Source organism: Phalaenopsis equestris, unplaced genomic scaffold (genome assembly GCF_001263595.1).
Source record: "Phalaenopsis equestris unplaced genomic scaffold, ASM126359v1 Scaffold000378, whole genome shotgun sequence".
Classification (NCBI taxonomy): Eukaryota; Viridiplantae; Streptophyta; class Magnoliopsida; order Asparagales; family Orchidaceae; genus Phalaenopsis; species Phalaenopsis equestris.
The window spans coordinates 386,161-406,177 of record NW_018164820.1 but is presented as its reverse complement, the minus strand read 5'-3'; the positions used below and the strand labels follow the sequence as shown (position 1 = coordinate 406,177).

Sequence of the window (20,017 nt, the reverse complement as noted above, 5' to 3'; positions counted from 1 at the left end):
GGGGGGGGGGAGATAAGGGAAAGACCAAGAGAAAAGCGATTTTGGTGATATAAGGGATTAATTATGATGGCTTATAAATGACTTTAAAGATGTCAGTAATTAACATTGTTACCCATAGAAATTCCTATCGCTTATTAAAACAATTCATCAGTTAACACCCTACCAAATGACGTGTTTATAAATAGTTAACAAAATATGGCAATCGGTTAAAAGATTATTGTTGCTAAGCGATGACATGCCCTATAGTTATGTTGTCACAAATGACCCAGCTAGTAAACCGTCGGTATTTCATAAAAAAACAAAGATTTTTTTTTTCTCTGTAGTAAATTTTGGCCGTCAATTTTAATGCTTTTTTCTATAGTGATTGGTTTGTTGTCCCCACAAAAATAAGGAACCAAGACTGTCCACACTTTCTAGCTAGGATCTTTTGATCCAACAAGTGAAACCTTGACCTAACCAAGCCAATACATTCATCTAGACCTAACAAACCTATCTATATGGCTAGATACACTTGAAATAATTTTTTTTCTTCAAAATGGACGAAAAACAAGGAAGCTTTATGAGTTTCCGACTTATGCTTATCCTAAGAGATTTGTCCTCGATGGGGTGGGTTGAGATTGATTGTTGTGTGTCCACCAAACTCCTCCAAGTGTGAATTAGAGGTTGTGATGGAATTTTCTTTGAATTGGATCAAGTGGTGGCTTGACTTAGTTTATGATAGGGTTCGAGTTAATACTAGTAGGTTTTAGATGTTTTGGGTTGACCTAGGTGGTCCTAGGAATGCAAGGGTAGGTTTAGATTAACATTAGGGGAGTTCAATTGGTCTTGGCTATTTTGGGTCATGGGCATGGTTATGGGCTCATTGGTCACATGGGGGGTTGGCTTGGATGTGATGGGCCGTGAGATTTAACTTAGGCTTGGCTTATCTATAGCTTAGCATGGCTTGCTTTTGGCTTGGATGAGATTTGAGTGGCTTCATGTGTCATGAGTTTAATTTTTATTGGGCTTGGACTTTAGTCTTTTAATTAAACTTAGGGCTTTAGATTTGTGTAAAATGTTGATTAATTTTGGATGTCCAATGTTTTGTTTTAAAGTTGGTGGTTTGGTGATTTTCATTAATTTTAATCTATTAGTTGATTTTATTAATTTTGTTTAATTTTATTTTTCATAATTTTAATGATTTTAGGATTTTGATTTATTTTTGGTCACTTTGATTTTTTGTGTTTAGCTTTAATTTTGTATATGTTTGAAATTGATTATTTTAAGATTTTATAATTTTCTTAAAATTTGAATGCATTTTGATTTTCTTACTTTGATTTTAATTTTTGTGATTAGGTGTATTTTGATCTTATTCAATTTTGATTTTTTTAATTCTTATTTAATTTGGTAGCTATGATTTATGGGCATGATTTCATCAAATTTTACTTTTGGGTTATTTGAAAGATTTTAATGAGTTTGGTCTTAATACTGAATTCAATTATATTGATAATTGGTTAAAATTTAATTTTATTGATTTTAGTTGAAATTGATTTTAATGATTTTGGTTGAAACTAAATTTTTTTTTGACTTATTTAATTATATTAATTTTGGTTGGCTTAATTATATTGATTTTGTTAAAATTGATTTTAGTTAATTAAATTTTTGTTGAAATTGATTATGCTGATATTTGAATTTGACTTTAGTATGATTTATGGGTTAATTTTGTTTAAGTTTTTAATTTATGATTGAATTTTGGTAAATTTTAGCATTATTAATTTTAATTTTGGGTAAATTTGAGAATTTTGATGATTTTTTTTACTTCCAATTTGTTGATTTTAATTGTTTAATTTTAATTTGTTATTAAAATTTAAAATTTCTATTTTTTATTAATTTTATTTTTCACTTTGGTAATTTTATAAGTGATATACACTATCTTAGGTCAAGGTGAACCTCATACCAGATGAGCTCTCAATGAACCAATGAAAGTGTTATCTAAGGGTTTGTGAAGAAAAAAGCGCAAAGTGAGAGATCAAAAGAGGAACTAAGACCGTAGGTTTAAAGGGCCACTTAAAACATTTTCAATCATATAGGAACTCAACTCAGGTCACAAATGACTTGACTCTAACCAACTCAACCAAGGCTAAGAGTTTAGAGTCAAGCATATTAAACCATAATGAATGAAGTTATGTTTGAAGTTCTAGCTTGGTGTTTGTTTTTCACCAGTCCCCTAGAAGAGCCATTAGGAAAACTAATAATATTATATCCTAAGTTCTAGGGTGGGGAAAGAGGATATGATAGGATATTCCTCATACAAAAATGAGGTCAACACTATTATCCCTCCTCCTTTCGCTCTTGAAAACCGTAGTAATCTTTAAATCTATTCTCTTCTGATCTGTTTGTGTGGGTTTGAGCCTTTGCCTCATTGATTTCACATGGATCTCTCTTCTTTTTCCCCCTTTCCCTTCTTCTAACATTTATATTATTAGTCTTGAATCAAAGCTCAACTAAAAAATCCTAGTTTCTTCTAAGATTCCTAATCCCACTAATTTCTCCTTCTCTTTCATTCCTCTTTTAGGTGAGAAGATCTTTTTTTTTAAATGAAGAGATTGAATAAGGTTTGAGACAATGGAATTTGGCTTTCGTGGGCTACGAATTGGGTTAAAGACCCTTCTATGGTAATTTTTTTTGCAAGCTATTCCCAAGAAACAAAAAAATCGAGATAATATCAATCTTATTTTACGGTATGGTTATTTTTTTCTTTCAAGTTTAGCAGTGTTGAAGATTATGAAATGATTTTTATGAGGAGCCTTGGTACAATAACAAGAGACCTTTTATCTTTAAAAATGGGTTCTTCTCATTAAAACTTATTTATCTTCTTTTTAACTTTATGATCCTTTCACCTTTTCTCACTATAGGCTTTTTCATTATGAAGGTAGTGTAAAAAATTTCAACTTAGTTGATAGTGGATGAATTTGAATTAATTCAAAATTTTTTGTCGTTTCTATAAGGTATTATTCATTCATACTCAATTAATTCATGGTGCAATTAGCTACTCACGTGGGCTTCATTTTTAGCTCTTTTTGAAGCGTTTATTTTATGCAGCATTATAGGGATAATGACATCTCCAATGTTGCTGTTAAACATAAGTTATTTCCATTTTCTCTAAGAGACAAGACTTAACTCATTGGCATGGGAACCATAATCACTTAAAATGACTTGGCCTAGAAATTTTAGCTAAATATTTTCACCTTATAAAATTATCAAGCTTAGGAATGACACTACCTCTTTCACTCAGATGAATAATGAGCCAATTTATGATGCATCTAAGTTTACTCTTCCCTTCAATTATAAAATAAATAAAATTAATAATCATCCTATATTTAACAAATTTTTTTATTTTAATTATTATATTTAAATTACATTAATATATCTAAATTAATATCAAGTTCATAAAAGCTAAAATCTGAAATATAATTTTGTTTTATTTCTAATTTTTGTGATTCATATAATTCTCAAATTAATTTAGAAATCGAACCATTTGATGAATCATAATACTTTCCAATGTTGCTGATAATGAAAATGGTAATCAAATAATATATTGGTTGTAGAAACAAAAGCTAATATTTTGTTGGGGTGAATTACTGTATTTTGTCAATGTAAATTTATTGTTAAAATAAGAATAAAAAAAACACTGTAATAAGAAAATTTGCTTCGCATTTTAGATTTCTTATAAGAAATCTATCAAAATATATCACACTCATGCAAGCCACATTTATTTTGTAATAAATGGACTTACATAGTTAATGTCTAAACTTCAATTTTTTACATGAGTTTAAAATATGTAAACATAAATGAATTTGATAGTATGTATGTAAATGCCTCCAATCATTTACATACATTCATACATTCATACATTCATACATTCATACATTCATACATTCATACATTCATACATTCAACATTCATTCATACATTCATACATTCTGATACATATTTACATATCTAGCATCCAAACCAAGAAAATGCGGTTGGTCTCCACCGTAATAATAATAATTGTGACAGCAACGTTCCTTAAATTCATGGTTGGCCTTGAGCTATATATATACTCCGGCTGAATGGAGGCAATTCAGCAATCAGTACTGTTGATTCCCATCCAAGGGCAGAAGAGGCGGCCACAGAAACCTCCGTCTTGCACTGTCAAACTTTTATTTGTTGCAGCATCTTCTGTCCTCCTGGGAAACCCAGCAGAAACCAGAGTTTGGCCTCCACACGAACAAAAACCCCACCTTTTCTTTCCTCTTCTTCTTGCTCATTTCCACCTCACTCTCATCGCCGATCCGATCAGGTTTAGGCTTAGGGTTATGATATTTGTTTCTGATTTGGAGGAGGTTTTCAGTAGCTATATATGCTTCCCAGTAAGAGAACCTGCGGAGCTGTGATAGAAAAAGACGGTGCCGTGAGAGAAGGAGTGCCGAAGAAGCCAAAGGGAGAGGGTTGCGTGACCTCATCATCGTCTGCTGAGGTGGCAACGGAGAACAACCACAGGCCACCGAAAGCGATGGACTTTTCGGCGGCGAACGGGAAGATGCAAGTAGAGATAGATGAAGATCTGCACAGCCGGCAGCTCGCTGTCTACGGGAGGGAAACCATGAGGCGGCTCTTTGCCTCGAACGTTTTGGTCTCTGGTCTCCAAGGCCTGGGCGTGGAGATAGGTGATTTGGAAAAAAAACAAAAACCTCAATAATCTAGCTTCATCGGATCTTGTTACTTGAGAATTATGACTCTTTTCTACTCCCATGCCACTGGTATTAGTTTTTCTTTTTTTTTTTTTGGTGGCGGGGCTTCATGTTATAGCGAGGTTATGCGGTATTGAGATGCATACTCTTGGTGTTGTAAACTATATCTTCTACAATGCAGTATTTGCTGACTTTTGTTTAGAGTGTGGCTGCTACGGGATTTCTGTCCGCCACGTTATACGCTATAGGGAAGATGTTTTGCTATGTGTTACTCTGCTCGAAATGGAATAATAGGAGGGAATTTTATTATTATTTTGAAAGATATACAGTTTGATCAAATGGGGACTTGTAAGCCATTTTCTCGTATGTGGAAAGTTTCGACGCCATGCTGCTTTTCAATTGCTGACTTTTGTTTAGAGTGTGGCTGCTACGGGATTTCTGTCCGCCACGTTATACGCTATAGGGAAGATGTTTTGCTATGTGTTACTCTGCTCGAAATGGAATAATAGGAGGGAATTTTATTATTATTTTGAAAGATATACAGTTTGATCAAATGGGGACTTGTAAGCCATTTTCTCGTATGTGGAAAGTTTCGACGCCATGCTGCTTTTCAACAACCATCTCGGAAAATTGTAGATAACAGGGCTAATTGATATTTTACTCGATGGCTAAAGTGAGCAACAATAAACCGTGAATTGTAGTTCCAGCAAAGGCGATCTATTATTGTTTATTTCTTCTATTTCTAGCTCTATTCCTTTCCTGCTGCTGTTGTTGCAAATTCTATTTGGGGAAACATGCACTCTTTAATTTGTTATATTTCTTTCCAATTTAATGTACTGTTTCCTTTATTTTTGGTCATGCATGACTTACTGCTGTTTTTTTTTCTTCTTGTAGCAAAAAACCTTGTCCTTGCTGGTGTTAAATCCATCACTTTGCATGATGAAGGCAATGTGGAATTATGGGATTTATCCAGCAATTTCTATTTATCAGAGGATGATGTTGGGAAGAATAGAGCCACAGCCTGCGTTCAAAAACTGCAAGAGCTGAATAATGCTGTTATAATATCTGCTTTAACTGGAGTTTTGTCAAAGGAACAGCTTTCAGATTTTCAGGTCTGTTATATAGCAATATGTTAACTGCTATTACATGTACTTGTTGTTTTGCACGTGCTTCAATGCACTATTGCTTGGTCAATCATTTTATTTTAATGTTTCTATTGTGAAAAAAAAATTTAATCACATATTTAGTAATTTCCAAGGTTGGCCTCTTTAAATTCCAAACTGAAATATATCTATTTGTTTATATGATAATATACATTATTTATATTGAGAAGATACTTTGGTAACTTATTGTATTGTCAAGAATGCTATCACAATTAACCAGCAGGTTAAAAGAATTTTTTTACATGGAATTTTTCATGGTCATTGTAACCATTGTAGAATTTATATTGTGTAGTAATCTGTACACACTGAAGTCATTCACGAATGGCATGCATCCAATTTTGATTAACTTTATATGAGACGGCCTTTTCTGTTTTAATGCGTATGAAAGGCTTGATATGAAAAGAAAAGGCATAGTAGTCTGATCGTTGTACTGATCTTCCTTAAAATAAACTAATATTTTTATGTGTCAAATTTATCCAAGATCATTTTAAAGATACATACCATGATTTTATATAGTGGACAAAGTCATTTGTTTTTTTTTCCCAATGTAAGCGGAACATTTTGTCATCATGCTTTTATTAACTCCTAAAATCTAGTATTTTTCAGCTTCGTGGTCTTTTAGCTGTTTAGGAAAGATCACAGACTTTTGATCTGCATTAACTATATAAATATTTCATTTGACAAAATAGTAGATTTACATTGGGAACGTGACCTTCGTTTAAAGGCCAATATAAGTGTGGTTTAAATTTATATCAATCTTAGCAAAAGAGCAGTATATCTAGGCGATACAACTCCCCAACACTAGGTGCTACCATTAGTGCCTACTCAAGTGACTCTAAAGAGAAATAACTTTATCACTTTATTTTAATTAGTAAGAAATAATTTTGAAGGTTATAAAATAATCAACAACACAAGAAATTTTGTATGAAAAAATTATGAAGCTTCAATTCTTGTCTCTTTACAAGTTTGAAAATCACACCAAGTAGTTTATCTCAAATTCATGCGTGTAAATTACTCAAGTTTGTAGATTGTCTGATTTTGGTATGATGGAATCTTTGTTTTTGTTTTTTTTTCCTTTTTTGTCATCATCCATTGTGTTTTCTATATCACTATATTTGTAACGCTTTATTGGTCAATTTCCTCATTTGATTTTTACTTGTTTTCAAGATTGTTCCATTTTTCTTAAATTCTTGATACTCTTGTAACATTATCTAGTGTCAAATTAGTATCATTACATAAACAAACCTATATTTTGTATTGTAATTACTATCGTATGTATATTGGATAAAGGGAAGGAGATTGTTTATGTCAAAGTGCTTTCTTATGCATGATGTACTAATAGTGTCTGCTTAAGAGTTTTGTTAGACATTATGGCCCCACTTTGCATCGCCTGAATGCCTAAACGAACACTTGGTTCACCTTTAACAACATTGACTTCTACAAGGTTTTTTTTGAACTTTTGAAATATTTTTTTATGGAATCATTTAAGCACCAATACCATCAAATTGCACTATAAAATCAGAAATTGAAGAGAATTTTATTTCTTCTTAATGATTCAATTCAAGGTGCATTTACATATAGAAGTCTCTCATCTTTAGATAAGGAAACTAACTAAATAAATTCAAAGAAATTCCTATTACATTCCAAGACTAATTAAACAAGATAAAAATAAAGAAGGAGAATAATATCTGTAGAAAAGAAAAGACAATAAATATTGTAATTTGAATTTTGAATTTTGAATTAGATCTTTCAACACTCCCCCTCAAGTTGGCATGAAGATATCTTTCAGAGTCAGCTTGCATACTAATGAAGACCTTTTGTTAGAATATCCGCTGCTTGGTCGTTGGAGGGAACATACACTATGCAAATATCTCCTCTGTCAATTTTTTCTTTGATGAAGTGGATGAAGTGTCTATCTCTACGTGCTTTGTTCTATCATGAAGGATAGGATTGTGGGCGATGGCGATGGCAGACTTATTATCACAATACACCTTTATTAGTGGTGGACTATGAATTTTTAACTTCTTGAGAATTCTTTTAATCCATAGAACTTCACATATCCCATGAGCCAAAGATATGAATTCAGCTTCAGCGCTGTTTCTTGCCACAACACTTTGCTTCTTGCTCCTCCAGGTTACTAAGTCCCCTCCTAGGAAAGTGCAATACCTTGAGGTTGATCTTCTATCTGTAACACTTCCAGCCCAATCTGCATCTGTAAATGCTTCTACCTGTAAGTGCTCATTTTTCTTGACAGTAGTTCTCTTCCGGATGTTCCTTTCAGATACCTAAGGATCCGATAGACAACCTCCAAGTGATGAGTATTTGGGGAATGCATAAACTGACTTACCATGCTAACAATAAATGTTATATCAGGACGAGTGTGTGACAAGTAGATTAGTCTTCCCACCAGTCTCTGATATTATTTTTTATTGACAACATCTATTTTATTTGTCACTTGTAACCTTTTATTTGGTTCAATCGGAGTTTCAACTGTTTTGCACCCAAGCGTTCCGGTTTCACTGAGTAAGTCGAGTACATACTTTTGCTGATTAATAAAGATCCCCTCCTTAGATCTGACAAACTCAATACCAAGAAAGTATTTTACATCTCCCAGATTTTTAATCTCAAATTCTGTGTCCAATCTTTCTTTCAATTTCTCAATTTCCCTAGCATCATCTCCTGTAAGGATAATATCATCTACATAGACAATGAGTGTAGCGAGTTTACCAGTTTCTGAATGTTTGTTATACATAGTATAATTAGCTTGACCCTGAGTGTATCCATATGTTGTAATCACCTGTCCAAACCTCTCAAACCAGGTGCTAGGAGATTGCTTGAGCTCATACAAGGATTTCTTTAATCTGCACACTTTGTCTTCTCTAAATTTCTTCTCAAATCCTGGTGGAAGATCCATGAATACCTCTTCCTCTAATTCACCGTTTAGAAAAACGTTTTTGACGTCGAGCTGATGCAGGGGCCAATTACGGTTTGCTGCTATGGACAGTAAAACCCGAATAGAATTGATCTTGGCTACCGGAGCGAATGTCTCATGATAGTCAATTACATGAGTTTGAGTAAATCTTTTCGCTACTAATCTTGCTTTATATCTTTTAATACTCCCATCAGCTGACTTTAGTAGTGAAGACCCATTTACACCCAACAGTAGACTTGTTTCTTGGTAGAGTGACAATTTTCCAGGTCCCATTTTTCAAAAGAGCATCAATCTCTTCCTTTACTGCTATTCTCCAATTTGGATTATTAAGAACTTCCTGTATTGTTCTAGGTTCAGACAGATTAGAAATTTTTGACAAAAAAGCTTTATGTTTGTGTGAGATTTTTTTGTAGGATAGGTATTTCGAAATGAGATATTTGGTAGTACAAGAACGTGTTCCTTTTCTAAAGGCTATAGGAAGATCCAAATTCATAATCTCTGAATCTTGAGCTTCTGTTGGTGAAAAAAATAAAATTAGGATCAGAAATTACCTGTGTTTCTTGTGGACCATTATTCGATTCTTCAGATTGGGAGGGAGCTAAAGATTCAGTTTGAACTTTTTTTCTTTTATGGAGCCTCTCTCTGGAATAAACAAGAGGTTATGCTGTTGTATTGTGCGGTATTTCTTCCCCTGTATTAGACAAGATACTTTCAGGTATCTCTTGACTAGGGTTCTCCTTATTTTCAACAACTATTTCTGGTTCTTTGTTTTCACAGACCTCAGGTGTACTTGTTGTTACAACAATTTTTGGTAATGGGTTAGAAACTTGCCAAAAATCATCTTCTTAATCTATATTATACTCCCCATGAAGTGGATTTTTGTGAAAGAAGAGAATTTTTTCCATGAAGGTCACATCCATACTAATGTAAATTTTTTTTGTGACAGACTTAAAGCATTTATAACCCTTTTTGTTTGAGGCATATCCAAGAAAAAATGCATTTTTCAGATTTTGGATCCAATTTTAATCGGCAATTATTCAGAATATGAACTAAACATATGCATCCAAAGATTTTTAAAGGAATATTTGAAGACATTCGTAGACTTAAAAAAGTATTTTTCAGTTTGTTTAGAGGTGTTGTTTATTGTAAAACTCGAGTTGGCATTCGGTTTATTAAATATGATGCTGTTAAAACAGCGTCCCTCTATAAATATTTTGGAACATTCATTGAAAACATGATAGCTCGAGCAATCTCAAGTAAATGTCTATTTTTTCTTTCACCAATTTATTTTGTTGTGGAGTGTCACGACAAGTAGATTGATGAGTTATGCCTTTGTTTATTAAGAACTTTCCTAAACATTCATTAAAATATTCAGCTCCATTGTCAGATCTAATGATGCATATTTTAGTTTCAAATTGAGTTTCAATCATGTTGTAAAAATCTTTAAAAAGTTTTTCAACTTCTGATTTTTTTGCTTATAAGATAAACCCAAATTCTGGTGTGATCGTCAATAAAAGTCATAAATCTCCTTTTTCCAGATAATATTTTGACTTTTGAAGGTCCCCAAACATCACTATGGATATTGTAAAAGGTTTTGAAGGAGAGTATGGTTTTGGAGAAAAATTTATGCGATGAGTTTTTGTCAAATAACATGTTTTACATTAAAGTAAAGCATAATTAACACCCTTAAACAAATTTGGAAATAAATGTTTTAAATATGAAAAACTTGGATGACATAGTCTATAAGATGTGATTCCATTATTTTCTCTAATGCAGGGTTCGACCTCATAATGCTGTAAGCTTCAACCTTATTTTTACCAGGAACAGTCTCCTCAAAATAGTAAAGTCCTATCCTTTTAGCTCTCCCAATCATCATCCCGGACTTTTGGTCCTGAAAAACATAAGAGGATTCACAGAAAATTATATGGCAGTTAGAATCTTTTGAAAGTTTGCTGATGGATAGAAGATTACATTTGAGTTTTGGAACATGGAATACAGATTTAAGATCTATACTCTTGGACAGGTTAATGTTACCTTTTCCAACAATGGAAGAGAAACTACCGTCAGCTATACGAACCTTTTCATGGCTAGAACATGGGATGTATGAATGAAATAGATAGTGTAAATTTGTCATATGATCAGAAGCTTCTGAATCAATAATCCAAGGGTTTAGTTGTCTATCTACATGTACCATTGAACAAGTTGGGGTACTAGTAGCCAAATTGGGGTTTAGCAGTTTCAGGAGTTGATCGATTTGCTCTTTGTTAAATGGGTTGGTTTGTTCGGCAACAACATTAGCAGTAGGTGGATTGCATTTGTTTTTTGGCTTCCAGTCTGCAGGTTTATTGTGGAGGTACCAGCAAGTTTCTTTAGTGTGTTGTGGCTTGCTGCAATAATCACACCATACCCGTGGTTTCTCCTCATTCTTCTGTGAATATGGAACAGTCCGCTTGCTGATATGAGCTTCCGATTGGAATGCCGCGGGTATGCTGGTAGGAATGGATTTCTTGTTGAGCATCACTCCTCTTCGAGTTTCTTCGCGGCAAACTTCTGAGAAAGCCTCATGGATTGAATGCATGATAAAAAAGAAGAGATGGTTCGGCTTTACAAGTGGAGGAAGAATTCCCTGCGGCTCAGGGAGTAGGAATCGGAGATAGGCCGAAGGTTCGACCGGATCGCGACTCGCGGTAGAAGGATCGCGACTTGCGGGATCGATCGCGGCTTTTGGGAGGGGGCCGGGGGGGGGGGGGGGGGGGAGCCACTCTAGAGGAAAGACTTTAGCTTACCGTATGCAACGACGGTTTCTTCTATCTGACACTGTTAAAAGATGTCAAAGAATTCTCAAAGAAATAAGAGCAATGTCATAAGTATGCACAACTATAACATCAACCAACAAATAAAATGGATCGAAGTCAAGGAGCTCGCTCGAATCACCGCAGAGGTTGTTCAAAATTTCATCCGGACGGATTTGATCTGTCATTACGGGCTACCACTAGTTATCATCAGACAACAAGACGCAATTTATCGACCAGGGAGTCTATCATTACGACCTACAACCCTTTTAAACTGTTATTTAATTAAATTTCTTTACTAAAGATTTTCATTGGAATTATATTTCTTTAGACAAATCGATAAATCACAAATTTCAATCATCCCCGTTATTAGTTTTATTCTAATTATTTGAGCTGAACTTCATGATGTGCCAAGTAATACTATATCCAAGCTGAATGTTAACTGATAAACTTCAATGTTGTAAATGACAAAAGTCACTCGATTGAATGCACAAACGAAGTGAGGTCTTAACACCTCGTACTTCTTAGGCATGCATCATTACTAATTCCTTGCATTTATGTGCCAAGTAGTGATATGAGTGATTTGATTGGAGAGTTGAACACCAATGCCTCAAAGGTTTATGAGAAGAAATAATGTAAGATGATGGTAAAAGAGTATCATGATGTGAAGAAATGAGGATTTGTATCGGGAGACATTTTCATATCAAACACAGTTGTAAGAGCTTCAAGTTCTAGAATAGTGCTTTTTAAGAAGAGAATGGTTGATGAAAGGATTTCGAATCTAGTGATGTAGAAGATAGCATAATGATGATGATAATAAGTAGTAATGTAGAATATATTAGCCTTAGACTATGTATGCTAGCTATATATGCTATAAATGTTTTTTCGAGGATAGGGAATCTGTGAGATTGTCTGTTTTAGAAACAACAATAATTTGGGAATTGACAAAGATAATCTCCAATTAAAGCTCTGAATATCACTGTACTCATTGTAATGCTGTTTGCATTTTTTCATAGGTATGAACTTTCATATTTTCATCATTGTAAAGGTGCTTTTGATAGTATCTGAATATGAAACCTTAATTGTTCAGTTTCTTCTCTTTTTTATGCCTGATCAATTGATTGCATGTTACATTAGAGGATCCATGAGAAATCTATGACATTGTGTTTATGTTTCTGCAAGTCCGCATCTTGGTTCACACGAAAGTCATCCAAATTTATTTGATTGCACACAGCTGCAATAAATCATTGAAAAATGCCATGAATGTTTATTTTTTTTTCCAGCTATGAATCCTTGATGTGTAAACAAGGCAAAAAATATAGTAGAAGTTAGCATTTGTAGGTAGTTGTAGTAGTTAATTTCTGAGTTTGCGATAAATAATTCACAAGTCACGTGAATCTGAGAAGACTAAACACATAGTTCACTAACATATTGACAAAAATGATTTATTCATCCAAGATGGTTTTTATTTTACGTATTCTCCTTAATTAAAACTTAAGTATGCTAATTTCATGGAAGTGGGCTTTAAGAATTTCTGCTGGTCATGCAATACTTAAGTATGCTATGTATGCCCGCATAATCTTCATTGTATATTTTTTAATGTAATTGGTTATTTTACTTTGGACGGTTCAAAATTTCTAAAATTGACGATTTTACTTATGTTTGCTTCAAGTCTTATGAAATTAATTATTGTTTCTTTTTCTTTTATTTTACTTATATTTATGCTTGAAGCAATTTAAGGCGAACAATACATTAATAATTTGATTAGGATGGCTCTAATTGTGTATAAAAAGCTATTGTTGCCTGTTGGAAAGGTTGTTTTTGAAAGAAGTTGTTGAAGTAGTTTCTATTATTTTTTGCTGTTTCATTTATGAGAGATTTGTTTATAAATTAAAAAGTGATTTGTTATTTGTTTAAATTTTTGTGTGGCTAGCTTACATGATCACATGACTTGAATGCTTTGCCTTTATAATATTTTTTGCTTATATAGTTAAGCTAATACCCATCAGATTGATTTGTTTTAAAATATATGCTAACATATTCTTAGGATATTGAGAGAATGTTGAGTAAAATTAAATGAAAATGAAGAATTTTTATACCATAGATTACAATCAGAAGGCGCACTAGCTATTGTGATTAAGTGATATTCACCTATATTTTTGGCCACACACAAATCAAATTGTCTACTAAACCTCAGAAGTAGAGTGCATCAATTTTTTTTTCCATGCATACATAGACAATGATAGAGCTACCGCTCTATATGAAATATTTTTGAGAGGGAATGCAACCACTTACTGTGAAAATGAAGGCTAGATATAGAGAAGAAGACGTTGCTTATGTTATTATCATCTTCCTTTCTTGTCTAAAAGAGCTTTTCCTCTTGCTCTCCTAAACTACAAGAACTTCTCCCTCATCCCCTTCTCAATTAAGAGTTAAAAGTGTCTTTTTATATAATGGTCGGAAGTGGCGGATAGCAGGCTTGAATTTGCTAAATAGATGATGATAGATATCGTAATGCAAATGTTAGGTAAAGGATGGAAAGTCATTAATTTATAAAGAGGTAGGTAGAAAACATTAATAGGAAAGTAGTACGAATTTTGTAGGAAATTTCTTCTTCATTTTTAACAATCTTCCACTTGGAGATAAAATTTTTATTGTATCTCTTTAGTAGTTGCTATCATAATACTTTAGTGCGGTAACTCCATATCATATATATGGAGATTTATTAAGGTTTTGCAAGGCTTCAATTTTTCAGCGACTTCTACTTCTTTGAGCATATCTGTAAAGTGCCGTTTCAGAGATGTGGGGAAGAGGAAATGAAAAGTCAGAAGAGGAAATGAAGAAATGAAGAAGAGAAACAGATGAGTCGGGCAATTGAATGGAAGGGAGAGGAGGCAAGGAGTGGTCAGAAGCCGAAGAGGTGACTTCGCCCTATAAATTAACTCTTGAGATGGGAGCTCTCTAGCGTGCAATCAAAGAACAGAGGAAGGAAGAAAAGGTGTTGAGCGTTTTCTTACTCAAGTATATGACGCCGTGAGAGAAGAAGATGATCGTTGCTTTTTGGCATGGAGGAGAAAGGAGCAGCGAAAGACAACCCGTGCCCTAATTTGTTAGATTAGAACCCAATATATTTCTTATTGATGCAAGCAGGGATATAAATAAATATGACAGGATATACTAGTAAGGAAACAAATAAAAATAGAATAAAGGATTAAATGAAAGAAAATAAAAGAAAGTAGAAGTAATTAATATAGGATTCTGTATTAGTAAGTATTTAATATTCTAATACTCCTCTTCAATTTGAAGCATAGATCTCAATCATATTCAACTTGGATTTGAACTCATCGAACAGTGGTTGAGAAAAGTTCTTTGTGAGAATATCTGCCACTAGATGCACAAACAAAATACAAATTTCTTTGGATTCGAGTTGTTCCTTATTGAAGTTATGGTCAATCTAAACATGTGGTGTGATTATGCTGGACAGAGTTGTGAACAATACTTAAGACAACCTTGTTATCACATAACAACTATAGGGGAGCGGAGGCTGTCATATGGAGTTCGTGGAGCATGATGCGTAAAGTGAGGACTTCACAAATTTCTAGGGACATGGATTGAAATTCGGCTTCTACAATGCTTCGAGCAACTACAAACTACTTCTTACTTTTCCACGTGATCAGGTTTCTCCACACAAATGAATAGTATCCTGAGGTGTGGCGGAAAAAAAAACAAACCTGAGCCTGATTTCTATTTTAAATAGTGGAGAATTCGATGGACAACTTTGAGGTGGTGCTCATAGGGATCATGCATGAATTGACTGACTATCTCAATTGCATAATGTCGGGGCGTGCATGGGCAAGGTAGGTGAGTTTCTCTGCAAGGTGCTCATAGTGAGTATTGTTTACAAGAACTGCATTGGGAACATCAAGAAGTTTTCATTGGGATCCATCGGGACACTCACGTATTTTCACTGAGACAGACAAATACCCTGAGATGACCAAATAACTTTCATGTCTAAGAAGTATCAGAGAGATCCCAAGTCCTTCATTTCAAAGGAAGTAGCAAGCATGCCTTTCAGGGACTCCAATGCTGGTAGATCATCACATATGAGAACAATATCGTCAACATAGACAATAAGGATAGCTACCTGGTCGCTGGAAAAATGCTTGAAGAAAAGAGTGCGGTCCGATTGAGTTTGAGTAAATTCATGGCCACCTTTGCGAATTTCCCAAACCATGCCCGTGATGATTGCTTCAATCTATACAGGGATTTTCACAGTCTACATGCTTTCTATATTTAGCGGCTCATTCATCTGTTAAATAATAATTGAATATATTAAATTTAATTCACACTGTCTGATTGTCCGTTCCCGTCTTAGTTAATTTCAAGTCCTGGGCCGGGTCGTGATAATATCAATGAGGTATTCCGCTCTTTTAATTTTAACAAATTTTAGAATTCCATATTAAAGAAAGCTGCATATGAAATAGTACTATGTGCTTTATTCAAGAGTGAAAGACGCTATTTTTTACCGAATGCATTTCTCTTTGATTGCCACAAATAGGGAAATATTTTTTTTGATCTGTTAAGTCCGTCTAGAAAGCTTTTTAGCCAAATTATCTCTTTATTGTTTTCTATTGTACTTACATATTCAGTCTATGTTCTTAATAATATAACTATTTTTTGTAGCTAAGATACTCGTTGATGGCAGTGCCACCTGAGGAGCAGGTGCACCGATAATATTTTGTGTATCTAGGGGTTCTTCAAGATACATATCAACGTTTTTTTGTAGTTCAAGTCAGCCCCTCTAAACTTTAATGAGTGATTAATTACATATTTAAGATAGCATAGGATCCATTTTTTTTATAACCTCCCAGTATTCTTTTTTGGATTTGATATATATTGACCAGTAGCTCCGACTGCACATGTAATGTCTGATCTTATGCAAATCAACATCAACAAGCTAATTGTTGAGGCATAATAGACTTAGCTATATAATCTACCTCTTGATTTCTTTTGTTAGTTATTTTGAGGGCATGAAATGACTTGCAAATGGGCGTGCTTATCATTTTTGTTGTCATCATATTGTAAGTATCCAACACATTGTCTTTGTTTTGAGATTGCAAATTCAAAATTATTGCAGCGTTGTATCATTGTCTTCATATTTTAATTATCATTTTGGCTTTCCTGGATCTTTTATATCAACTTTGTTTGAAAATTAGCTTCTAAGATCATTGATTTACTTGATGTCATCTCTTCTAATCAACATGTTATCAACATATAAAAGCATAATGATATAATCTTTTCAAGTTATTTTTGCATCGCAATAATGATTAGTATTGTATTTGTGACATTCAATCTTGTGCACAAATTCATCAAAGTTTTTGATACCATTTGCATGAGGTTTGCTTCACATTATATAAGCTTTTATTGAGTTTGCAGAGTAGGTTTTGTTATCATTGTATAACAAAGTCTCAAGCTAAATTGTGTTGATGTCATTTTTTAGATCACCATGGAGAAAAACTGTCTTAACATTTACCTACTCTAAGTGCAAGTCTTCTACAACTAAAATACTGAAAACTAGTTGTATAGTTATTATTTTAAACAAAGGAGAACAAGTTTTAGTAAAGCCAATATTTTATTTCTATTGGAATCTCTTAATTACAAGCCCCACTTTATATTTTTAAGTTTTTTTTTTGGCTCCTTTAAACTCTTAGAACTACTTGTATAAATTTTTTCTTTTAGGTCGCTTAGACAAGGTTTGTGTTAATTTTTTAGAGAGAATGTATCTCTTCTTTTATTGCTAGCTCCCCCTCAGATGATTCTTAATTTGTACAGCTTCTTTATACAATTTGATTTCACTGTATCGATAAGTAGCTTAGCGTAGAGACAAAAAAAAAACATCTGACATGTTTTGGAATTCTTTATGATCTCATGAATTTGTCACGGGAGTGTTGGGTTGAGGTTGATTTTGATTATTTTTTGGTGCCACTTATTTTAATTAAAATTAGCTGGCTCTAATAAATTAAGTTGCTTTAATAAATGTCTAGTCTTGCTTGGATTACCCCTATACATTCTGGTTTCTTTAAAGCAACATTTTTTTTCTTTTCTTTTTTTTTTCATCCAAAGGCCTATAACCGAAGTCATCAATAACATAACTAATAAAGCAACTCTTCTTTTATTTTGAGTGATCTCTTTTATTATTATTTATGCAAAATAAGAAAGGAAATTGTAACTTTAAATGTGAGAAATATTTTTTTCTAGACGAGGATTCAGGAAGTGCAAAGTTAATAGCTGTTGATATGTTTCAATTGATAAGAAATGCTGTTGTATTTATTGTATTAGTTCAAAATATTTTTAGTAGACTTGCATGCAGTTTAATGCTTCTAGTTCTTTCACTCAAAGTTCCTTACATTCTTTCAGCGACTCCATTATGTTGAGGAATTTTTGCGATCTATCTCTCCATTTGAATGTCATTAGTAACACAACAATTTTTGAACTCATTATCATCATACTCTCCACGTCTGCCGAATTATAGGCATTTAATTTTTGCACAAGTCTCATGTTGAACTATATTTTTTCATCATACAATGTGATGTTTTCATCAAAAATTTTTTTTATAAGATAAATTCGTACCTTTATGATGTAGTCGTCTATGAATGTGATATATTATATCGAGCTGCCTAAACATGGGATGAGGGATGCCCCCTCAGACATCCATGTGAATAGTTCTACTTATTGGTTTTAAGTTTTCTTCCAGCTTTAGAGAAACTAACTCTTTTTTACTTTCTTCAAATTTAATTTTTATAAAATTTAGATTCAATACATTTTAAATTCAGAAATTTATATTTAGAATGAACGATGTTTAGGCTCTTTTTACTCATGTGACGTATTTTTTCATGCAAAATATTAATTTTTAGCAGTTGAAAAAGTTATGGCTCCGACTACTCTGATATTTATGGTGGTTTAGGATTTACTAATCTTTTTAATCATTATCATGTCTTTGGTCACCTTCGAAGTGTCAGCATTGAATGTGACATTATTTCTTTTGTTGCGAGTTGTCCTATATAAACCAAAAGTTTCCTTTGGACAGAAATATGTCTGAACTTTCTTAACCTTAATGTGAGTACCTTTATGTTATTCATAGTTTGTTTTATCTGCTTTTGCTCTTATTCTTGCTTTTGTTTATAACACTTTAATAATATTTTCTAGCTTTCCACTATGCCTATATTCACCGGAATGATCTTGAGATTTGATTCTATTGTGATATATATGTGTTGGCTCTTTTCTCATTATTTGGATCTGTATGCGATCTTCTCATGTTATCAAGATTCAAAGAAAAAAAGGAATTCACATGTCATGTGTCATCTTATATCTTTACTAAGGATGAGATATTTAAGTTAATTTAATTTAATTTAATTTGATTTATATATCCTGTGAACGACTCTTTCTACCTTTTTCCAACTTTCAGGAAGTAACAAATTTGACTTAAGGGATAAATTTCATAATCAAAGTTGATCGGCAGAGCTCAAATTATGATCAAATTAAACTCATTAATATGCTCAACAATGTACACTCCTTTAGCCATCGCGAGATTAAAAAAAATTATGCATATAATGTACCTTGTTAACAATAGATGCTTGTGGTATATATTTTATAGTGCCTTCATTATGCCTATTAGGATATTTTCATTGAGAATGTTGAAGTCAATATTTTTTGTTAGAGTAGGCGAATAACCCTTAGCATTTATCTATTCATTAGCTCCCATTCATCTTGATCTATAATGCAAGGCTTTGATTCTTCAAAGTTTGGTGGATGATTCTTTGATAATGATAATCTTTTATCTGTAACTTTCAAAAGTTGAAGCTTTAATAACCAATTTTTGAGAATCATATCAAATTTTTGACGCATAAATTGTACCCTAATTTTCACACTCAACGGATTTCGATCAAAATAATTTTATAAAATCTACACAAAAAATCGATTAATTTCATTCAAAGTATTGTATGCAAGTTATGAATGGTTTGGGAGATATGAAATGTTGAATCTATAAGTTTAATTAATTTAATTAACCTTAATTATTTCTCTTATCCTCAGCACTGTAGCTCACCGACTTATACCTATTTTATTCCTTTCGTGCGATCGAATGAGTTCAAATGAGTTCAGAGCTCTCGAAATCTCCTCCCCTCTCCCGATACCTCTTTTCCCCTCTCGGTTTCACTCGCACATCCTCCCTTCCTATTCCATTGAGCTCGACCGAAGCTCTTGTGAGGGGTTTTGATCGCAGCTCATTCCGTAGAAGCGATTAGAAAGGGACAAGTAGCCACTTGATAAGCATCAATCTACTTGTTTCTGATTTCCTCTCCCGACCCTTCCCCCTTACCCATAACCCTCCCTATTCCTTTCTCGCACGATAGAAGC

General features: G+C 33.3%; 1 protein-coding gene across 1 annotated transcript in view; it reads left to right on the top strand.

Annotated features, from left to right (window-relative positions):
* Positions 1-4,117: 4,117 nt before the first annotated feature.
* The window catches only part of LOC110026556 (ubiquitin-activating enzyme E1 2-like), a 38,163-nt gene continuing 22,263 nt past the window's right edge, over positions 4,118-20,017 (top strand). The window contains exons 1-2 of the mRNA XM_020727534.1: positions 4,118-4,691; positions 5,610-5,827. Of these exons, the coding sequence (XP_020583193.1) occupies positions 4,385-4,691; positions 5,610-5,827 (525 nt within the window). The 5' untranslated portion in view covers positions 4,118-4,384. The remainder of the gene's footprint in view (positions 4,692-5,609; positions 5,828-20,017) is intronic.